The following is a 9,154-nucleotide window of genomic DNA, read 5'->3' as shown; positions in this document are numbered from 1 at the left end:
CCTTAGTTCTGCGCTCGGGCGCGGCGCGCCAGGCCCCAGGAGGGCAGCACCCGGCGGTGGCCAGCTCCCACCGGTCAGCCCTGCCCTGCCCCGCCCGGCCGCCGTGCCCACTGACCGGGCACCGCCTGGCCCTGTGCACACGGAGGCGACCCGCCCTCCGCGCCCGGACGCGCAGAGGGTGTGCGTGGAAGTCAGGCGTGCGCGGCGGCGGAGAGTCCCAGGACCAGCTCAGGTAAGCGGCACCCCGGGAACCGCAGCAACGCCCTGCAGAGACATTTGCCTCTCCTGGCCTGGCTTTGCCAACTCTCCCGAATGTTGGAAGCAGAGAGATGCTGTTGATTTGGGACTGGCTTTGGGGAAAACCAAAGGAGTGTTTATGAGCGGATTTGGCTTTGTGGGGTAGGCTTTGGAAACGGTTTAAGGTAGAGAGGGTTCAGTTTCTTAGGTAATTTTCCATCTCGGTGGATGTCCCTGGGTGTCTGTGTTTTGAGCTCACCTAAGCGGGGCGCTGAGGCGATCCCCACCTTAGTTTGGATCAGGGACTAGCACATGTGCTAGGTGTCCTGGGGGAAAGAAACTGCAAATCTGGTTTGAGGCTTCTTCTGTTTATGTGGTTGGTGTTTGGGAAAACTTGCCTTACGAGTTGAAGACCTCCACTCGCTGCAAAGCTGAAGGTACCAAGAACACAGTGAGTTCCTAACAGAACTTGAGGCTGTCCTTATCTGGGAAAGCAGCAGTAAGATTATGTGATTCAAGGGAAGATGTGTTTTGAATTAGCACAATCTTAACAAGCTTCTTCACGGAGTGTGTCTTTTCCAAGTTTGAGAGGAAAGCTTGCCTCATCTGCTTCCTTTTTCTCCTCACTTCCTTCTGATTCTATCACACTTTACCCCAGGAAAGTGCTTCCTATGGTGGTATCAACTGATTACTATCTTTACCCAAACTCACCTTCTTACATGATTTTAGTTTGTCTAGATGGTCTTGGCCGTGAACTCTTTCATGTGAGACCATGAATGTGAACAGCAAATTATGTTTTAAAGGTTTTTTAAAATTATTTATTTTTATTTCATGTGCATTGTGTTTTTGCCTACATGCATGTCTGTATGAGGATGTCAGATTCCCTAGAACTGGAGCTACAGACAGTTGTGAGCTGACATGTGGGTACTGGGAATGGAACCTGGGTCCTCTGGAAGAGCAGCCAGTGCTCTTAACCACTGAGCCATCTCCCCAGCCCCCCATTTTGAAGTTCTCTCTATTTGGATTGTGTTTGTGAGTGGCACAGTTAAGGGCCCATACTCCCATTCACCCAAGTGAAACAAGATCATTGGTTCAAAACCAATGCTGTGCGAACCAGCATACCCTTTAACCACTGCTTGGCAAAGTCAGTATATAATACTCTCTTGTTTTTGTTTTGAGACAGGGCCTCTCTATTATGTAGCTCTCTCTGGCTGTCTGGGAACTCACTCTGTAGACCAGGCTGACCTCGAACTCAGAGAGATCTGCCTACTGCCTCCCAAGTGCTGAGATCAAAGGCGTGGGCCACATGTCCAGCAAGTATGAGTATAAAATAGTCTTGAAGTACCGGCCTTTAGTGCCCTGGAACCACTTGCTTTTCTACATGTCTAAGCCTCTGTGGAAGTGGGCGGCACTGTGGAGGAGGCTGAGTGTTAGCCACCCGTACCTTGGTCTGCTCGCCTACCCGAGGGTGCTGTCTACTTCTGCCATGGGGCTGGACTTTACCTGTTGTGCCAGACTTTCTCAGGTGATGCCAGGGTCCAGACACTGAGCTGCCAGTCAAGGTGGAGTGTCTGGGCAGCCCTAGGGTTTGCTTCTTGAGAATCCTAGAATCACATTTTGATAGAGTTAACTTAAAAGTCCACAAACCCACTGTCTTTCTGAACTACCTTTCTGACCTGTTGGAACTGCGGGCGTTGGGTCGTGTGTTGATGCAGCCTTAGAATAAAGCGAGAAGTGAAAAGCTGGGCAAGTCTAAACAAGAAGTGGGAAGTTAGTTATTGGACAAATATTTACCCAAATTCTCAGAGCAGTTCTGATATGATACCAGACAGCTGTATATCTGAAATTATCTCCATGGCTCTTCCCTTACCTGCCACTATTATTATTATTATTATTATTATTGTTATTGTTATTAATATTATTATAATATTGGCCTGGAGAAATGAGTTTGTAAGACTCAGAACAGGAAAAGCCACACCCAGTCATCTTATTTATTTTTAAAAAGATTTCCTTATCTCAAAAGCCTGGTAATTGAATTTCCTCTTTTTTGATATATTCATGAAATTACACATTTGGGAGTCTTTGGATGCCTGTTCTCCTGACTCATAGGCCAAGTCATTGTTCTACAGCAGACCAATTGCATAACATTCTACCTCTTAATAGGTCACCCTTCTGTGATTTCTGCAATGGCCAGCAAGAGATCAGAGCTGGTCGTAGATAGCTGTATCCGTTGTAATTTTGCATTTATTGTTGTTTGTAGAGCCTGAAACTTCAGGAGAGAAGGAAACACATTTCCGTTTCAAGTCAGGGAGCAACGAGGAAGCCTTTTCTTTTCTGGCCATCATGTCTTCGGTAGGAACGGCTGAGCCAGATGGGGACCAGAGGGACAGGCATGTCAGCAAGCTCATTTTCTTCCTCTTCCTCTTCGGTGCAGTCCTGTTGTGTGTGGGGGTCCTGCTCTCCATCTTTGGCTACCAGGCATGCCAATATAAACCTCTCTCACATTGCAACATGGTGCTAAAGATTGCTGGTCCATCGTGCGCAGTGATAGGGCTGGGGGCTGTGATTCTGGCCCGCTCCCGGGCACGCCTGCATCTGCGGGAGGGGCAGCGGCGAGGCCTCCAGGACCCTGACCAATCCTTCATCTGTGGAGAGAGCCGCCAGTTTGCCCAATGCCTCATCTTTGGGTTCTTGTTCCTGACCAGTGGCATGCTCATCAGCATCCTGGGCATTTGGGTGCCAGGATGCAGCGCAGACTGGGAACGGGAGCCACTGAATGAGACGGACACCGGAGAAACAGAACCCCAGATCTGCGGCTTCCTGTCTCTGCAGATCATGGGGCCCTTGATTGTGCTTGTGGGATTGTGTTTCTTTGTGGTGGCCCATGTTAAGAAGAAAAACAACTTGAGTTCGAGCCGAGATACCTCTGAAATTGAAGGGGGACACACCCACAGTATAGAGCCCGTCCACATCACTGTAGGTGAGTGTTGGTCATTTGTGCACTTGCTCAAGTCTCAGTAGGCGTTGCTTTAAGGCCTCCCCAGGCTTCCCTAGGTCTGGTCTAGATTCCTTTTCTCTACTCAACTCCTTTCTGTCCCATATATGTGCACACACCTGAGCACACAGATAACCCACTACCAAACACCCCCCCACACACACACACAGCAGGCTATAAGATGGTCTGCCCTGCAAGCTTGCTTCACATGTTCTTTATACTACAGTATATAGTTAAAGTGAGCATTTGATTTCAGCTCCTGGACCTACTAAGAGATTCCTTGTTTTTTTTTTTGTTTTTGTTTTTTAAGATTTATCCATTTATTTATATTTGAGACACAGTCTCACTCTGCAGCTCTGGCTGTCCTGGAACTCACAGAGATCCACCTGCCTCTGCCTTCCTAGTGCTGGAATTAAAGGCATGTGCTACTACTCCCAACTAAGTATTATTATTATTATTATTATTATTATTATTATTATTATTATTATTATTATTAGTAGTGTGTGTGTGTGTTGGGGGGGGGTGTTTATAGGGATATATCCACATGAGTGGAGGTGCCCGAGGAGGTGAGAAGAGGGTGTTGAATCCCCTGGAACTGGAGTTACAAGCAGTTGTGAGCTGCCTCATGCTGGTGCTGAGACCTTGGAGCCGCTGAAAGAGCAGTCCATGCCCTTAACTGCCGAGCCATCTCCACAGCCCCATCACCAATGTGCTCTAAAACTCAGATGAATCCAAAGGGAACCTTTCCAGTTTGTCAAGTTTCAGCGGGTCAGGGGTCCACCCGCCATCTCCTCTCAGGACAGCAGGACTTCATCCATGTTCTGGGCATCTCTATGACTTCTGGGAAATGTCTGCGGCAGTGGCGGTGGGGGGGGGGGGGGGGGGAGGGCAGAGACTGCCAGTTGGAAGTGTTTCTTCATCAGACAAACAAATGCCCTGAGCTGGCGACAGATGAAGGTGCCATCGCCAGGTGTCACAGGCCCAAGGTTTGCTCTGTGCAAGGTGCCACTTTAACACTGGACACAAGTGGCCACATCCTGTCCTTTTTGTCCTCTAAGACAGGCGCTGTTCAGTACAGCTGGCAGCTGCGGCAGCCGAGGCCAGGGAGTTCTGAGTTTGCTCAGGGCTACGCTGGCTTGGTCCCCGGCAAACGGTTTTTAGAAGTGCAGCCACTAGTGTGAACTGGTCTCTTCCCTACAAGGAAGTGGAGTTCTCTTTCCTACCTCTTCCTGGAACTGTCACCTCGTGGTGCCGGCCTAGCAGAGCCCATCCTTCCTCAGTCCTCTGACAGCAGAGCTACGACCTGTCTAGAATGTTCTAGACAACGGTCATGGTGCCATGCATGGGAATCGTAAAGGATTGGAATTGGGAGACAACTTAGTTCTGGTCCCTCATTCCTCCTCCTCAGAACACAGGGGTGTGTTCTAGAGTGAACAGGGATACTAAACCAAACTTTTAAAAGTTTGACTGCACCCATTTGGCTAGGGTGAAGGTGAGGCACAGTGTGGCCTGTTGCCATGTGTGCAGAGTGCTGTGTTGGAGCAACTCTGCGCTTTATCCAGCAGCTGGATTTTGATGAATTAAGATTATCACTAGAAAGCAGAAAAACCTTTCTTAACAGAAGACATCCCTGGGAAGTTGAGGGAGCCTGCTATTGACTCTCACAGATGCGTTAGCTCAGGTATGCTTGATAGAGGCCGACTCTATATTGCCACCAGAGAACTCAGGACTCTGAATTATAGGCCAACTTAAAAAAAAATGTGGTAACCTGTACGTACCCCAAAAACTTACTATTTCAGGACCAGGCATAGTGACACATGTTTTTGATCCCAGTACTCAAGAGGCAGAGGTAGACGGATCTCTGTGAGTCAGAGGCCAGCCTGGTCGACACATTAAGCTCTAGGCCAGCCAGGGCTACACAGGGAGACCCTGTATCAAATAAAACAAAATAAAAAGAAAACCACCACCACCACCAACAACAAAAATATAGAACAACAAAAACTTCCATTTTTAATTTTCATTTACCTTTGTGTTATGTGAGTACATGTGTGCTTTCATATGTGTGTGTGCACACGTGTGTGCAGATGAGGGCTAGATGTTGATGTTGGGTGTCTCCCTCAGTCACGTGGCATCTTATGTTTGGTAACGTAGATTACAACTGCCAGAAAAGGTTTGCTGGTTTGGCTAGGCTGGCTAGCCAATGAACGCCAAGGACCCTCCTGTTTCCTCCTCCCTGAGCATACAGGCACATGCCACTCTGCCCAGGGTCTAACCTGGGTGTGGGGATTTGAACACAGGTCCTCCTCCTTGTGAGGCTAGTGCTGTACTGACTGAGTTATCCCCCCCAGCCCTACTTTAACTGTTTTAAATATATAGTATATACAGTTTATATATACACTATATACAATGTAATGTTATATACATATGGATATGGATATCTACGTTTATATACTACACACATATATACAATGTAATGTTATTAAATATAGTCAAGACATTGTAATACTGTCCTCACCGTCAGCTTCCAGAACCTTCCCTTCCTCCCAAACAGAAACACCTGTTAGCAGCTCAACCCCTTCCCTCCCAACCGAACCCTAGCCTACTCCACATGGAAGTGTCACAGGCCTACTTTTACATTCCAGGGTGCACAGGGCTGTTTTGACCTTTTATGGTGTGTGTGTGGGGGGCAGGGGGCAAGAGAGAAGCCATTAATTCTGTTTTTTTTCCTAACTTGTTGCTCTGTGTTTTCCCAGGTGACTCGGTGATAATATTCCCGCCCCCTCCACCACCTTACTTTCCAGAGTCTTCCTCGGGCACTCGACCTCCTGGGGCTAACAGCTTGCACCGGCCTGAAAACCCACCTTCCTATTGCAGTCTTTTTAACCACAGGTAAGAGTTTCCCTTCCCTACCAGTGGGCAGGTGTAGCCATTCCAGAACTAGGCCTGAATTTAGGCCAGTCTAGCTTTAAGGCTGTGTTGACATTAGAGTGCCCAGTGTCTGGTGGTATGTCAGAGTTCCTGCCCTGATGCTCACACTCAGCCAGGAAACCTCAGGTAGCTCGTAGGCTGAGTGATGAAGGATTGCTAGGAAACCTCTGAGCATCTTTATTGGTCCAATAACTACACATCTATCACAGTGACAGCTGCCATGGGGGCTGGAGGCCTCTGCTCGATTAGTTTTGCTGCTTCAGATGGCAGAGAGGCTCAAGGCTCCCGGGGGCATGCTCAGAAGGATTTCAGTATTCTAATGCAGGAGGCCCTGACCTGGCCCAGCTGGCCTCTCTCTCTGTTTTTGGTTGCCTCTGGGCCTCAGAGCTTTGAAAAATGAAGAGAGATAGATGGTCCACGTCCCACACTACATCAAAAGCAGGGAGATTCTCATGGGACAGGCCTGAGGAAGCAAGAACCCAAGACACAGAGAGAAGGTAAGAGGAAGGCTGGTCTCAAGGAAGTGGGGAGACACTGATCTCCAGAGTAAGTGTCGGGCATAGTAGTGAAGGAGATCACACAGGCTAGGAGAGGTTCAGGGCTCCCCGCTGGTAGAGGGAACATGAGAGCAGACATTTGAGGTAGACTTTCTGGGTGTACCGAGAAGAGGTGGTACTGATATGGACCTCCTAAGATTTGGTAGAAGGTGTCCATGTAGAAGGAGTTCTGGGGGATTGGGGATTTAGCTCAGTGGTAGAGCACTTGCCTAGCAAGCGCAAGGCCCTGGGTTTGATCCCCAGCTTAAAAAAAAAAAAGAAGAAGTTCCGGGCATTGCCAGATAGGGGACAGTGTGTGTAGCCCCCAGATGCCAACTCTTATGGAGTTGGGGACCCAGGTTATGGTGAGGGAAGGAAATGTTGCTGAAAAACATCCCATGGCAAAATGGGAAAGTAGATGGACTATCTTACCAGATGGCGAATGTGTACATTTTTCAGAGAAGGAGAAGTTAGGCTCTAGGGACCTGGTGCCCATAGCTTCCATATGTGTTCACTCAGTGGTTGCCCTGGGAGCTAGAACCTCAGCGTTCAGATAGAGTAGGTTGGGCCCGTGTGCAGCCTGCTGAAGGGGCCAGAGGACACAATGCCCTTGTCAAGGTTTAGAGAAGCATGAAGTTGTCTGAGGATCCTGTTGGCCGAAAAGATAAGGGGAGGAGTTATCTAATGAGAGAGAGAAGGAGATGGCCAAGGGATGGAGTGGGCTCATGAGTGTCACATGGAGAGCTGGGACCAGGGTGCTGAATGCAGGCAGATGTTGCTCAGTGGAGAAAGACCAGGCAACTGGAGACAGACATCTAACAATGAATGCTGTATTTTTTCCTCCAATGATAAACTTCCCCAAACCTAAGACCATGTCTAGGGTCTTCACATAAGTCCCCATTGAGGTTGCAGTATTGATGTCAGGACCTCCTTGTCTGGTTTTGCTTGAATTATTTTCTGAGTTTCATGGTCACGCTAGATGGGAGGTTACTGCTACCATCAGACTATTGTAGAGAAGGTAACAGAGGCTCCTGAAGGGTGAATTGTGTGTCTAAGATCACCCACTGGGAAAGCAGCAGAGTGGAACTGAAATTCTAGTCCCCTGCCTTTGGGGCCTCTCCAGTGACTTGTATCCCTTCCTGCCTCCCATCAAGCGTTTGGTTTGGTTTTTAATGTTCTATTTGCGTATATTCACATACCTTATTGTATCCTCCTCAGAAGACAGTGACTGTGCCAGCCAGTTGTTGCTAGATGTCTGAACCTTTGGGTTTAGAGCCTTTCACTGACAAAGACCGTGACAAGAGAAGCCAGGCTGTCTTAATGTTACAGCAAATTCTAAGAGAAGAAGAGATAAGGGACTGGCAAGGTGGCTCATTGGGTCAAAGCATTTGCTGCCAAGCCAACAACCTGAGTTCAATCCTGGGGACCCACATGGTGGAAGGGGAGAACCAACTCTTGAAAGTTGTTCTCTGACCTCCACACGTGCACTGTGGCACATGTACCAAACACACACACACACACACACACACACACACACACACACACACACACACCTTTGTAAAAAGAAAATGAAAGGGTAAGGAATGAAAGCAGATCTATAAAACACAGTAGGCAAGCATGGTAGCATAGGCCTTTAATCCTGGCACTCAGGAAGCAGAGGCAAGCAGATCTCTGTGAGTTCAAGGTCAGCCAGGACTACATCATGAGACTCTGTCTCAACCACAGCAGCAATGTAGAATATAGGAGAAACAGCTCCTAGATTGGGCCAAGGCTCCTGGAAGCATGATATCCAGAGAAGCCTCGTACCTGAGGGCTGTCACGGTTTTCATTGTGTCCTCTCATAATCTTCTCTTTCTTTCCAGAAGGACCCCAACTCCTGAGAGCCAGGGCGCAGCCTCTGAGAGAGAACGGGAACTCATATACACCATTTCTGGGCCAGGTTCACCCTCTGAGAGCTCACACCCTGGGCATCTTCCACTGGATCTGCCCCCTAGATATGAAGAGAAAGAAACTGCCCCAGCCACGCCCATGGATGCACCTTCTGAACAGTCCCCACCGTGAATTATGGACTCCACGTTTATATATTTCATGGATTGTTATTTTTATTTAATTTTTTAATAAAAAACACAATAACGTTGGCTGTGTTCGCATCTTTCTTCTGTAACATCAAAAGAAGTAGGTAACATTTCAGGCTAGGCTCTGTGGCCGGTGTTTCAGACCACAGGGGTGGCGCAGCACCTTCCTGACAGGCAGGATTTGCCCGTCGAGACCTCAATGCCAGGGGCTGGTGGCCTTGTTTGTACTGGTGGATAAGGAACCAGAGCCTCAGGGAGACTAATGGAGTTCTTCAAGGCCACAGGACTTCTAACGAAGAAGCTCTGTGTGTGTGTGTGTGTGTGTGTGTGAGAGAGAGAGAGAGAGAGAGAGAGAGACAGAGACAGAGACAGAGAGACAGAGA

General features: G+C 48.5%; 1 protein-coding gene across 2 annotated transcripts; it reads left to right on the top strand.

Annotated features, from left to right (window-relative positions):
* The first annotated feature begins 212 nt into the window (after nucleotides 1-212).
* On the top strand, nucleotides 213-8,825 carry Tmem171 (transmembrane protein 171). 2 transcript variants are annotated; one of them, XM_036206725.1, is made up of 4 exons: nucleotides 213-232; nucleotides 2,498-3,217; nucleotides 5,986-6,121; nucleotides 8,559-8,825. In XM_036206725.1, the coding sequence occupies exons 2-4, from the start codon at nucleotides 2,581-2,583 to the stop codon at nucleotides 8,755-8,757; spliced, it is 972 nt and encodes a 323-aa protein (XP_036062618.1). In that variant the 5' UTR covers nucleotides 213-232; nucleotides 2,498-2,580; the 3' UTR covers nucleotides 8,758-8,825. The 2 variants fall into 2 exon arrangements, with proteins under 2 accessions (XP_036062618.1, XP_036062619.1); XM_036206726.1 differs by lacking the exon at nucleotides 213-232 and having other exon boundaries at nucleotides 2,504-3,217; nucleotides 8,562-8,825.
* The last annotated feature ends 329 nt before the right edge of the window (nucleotides 8,826-9,154 follow it).

Source organism: Onychomys torridus, chromosome 15 (assembly GCF_903995425.1).
Source record: "Onychomys torridus chromosome 15, mOncTor1.1, whole genome shotgun sequence".
Lineage (NCBI taxonomy): Eukaryota > Metazoa > Chordata > Mammalia > Rodentia > Cricetidae > Onychomys > Onychomys torridus.
This window is presented reverse-complemented; position numbering and strand designations above follow the sequence as displayed.

Coding starts and splice junctions, on each gene's coding strand:
- Tmem171 (XM_036206725.1), top strand. CDS start 2,581: ATGTCTTCGGTAGGAACGGCTGAGCCAGATGGGGACCAGAGGGACAGG. Junction 3,218..5,985: donor GCCCGTCCACATCACTGTAG/GTGAGTGTTGGT, acceptor GTGTTTTCCCAG/GTGACTCGGTGATAATATTC. Junction 6,122..8,558: donor TGCAGTCTTTTTAACCACAG/GTAAGAGTTTCC, acceptor CTTTCTTTCCAG/AAGGACCCCAACTCCTGAGA.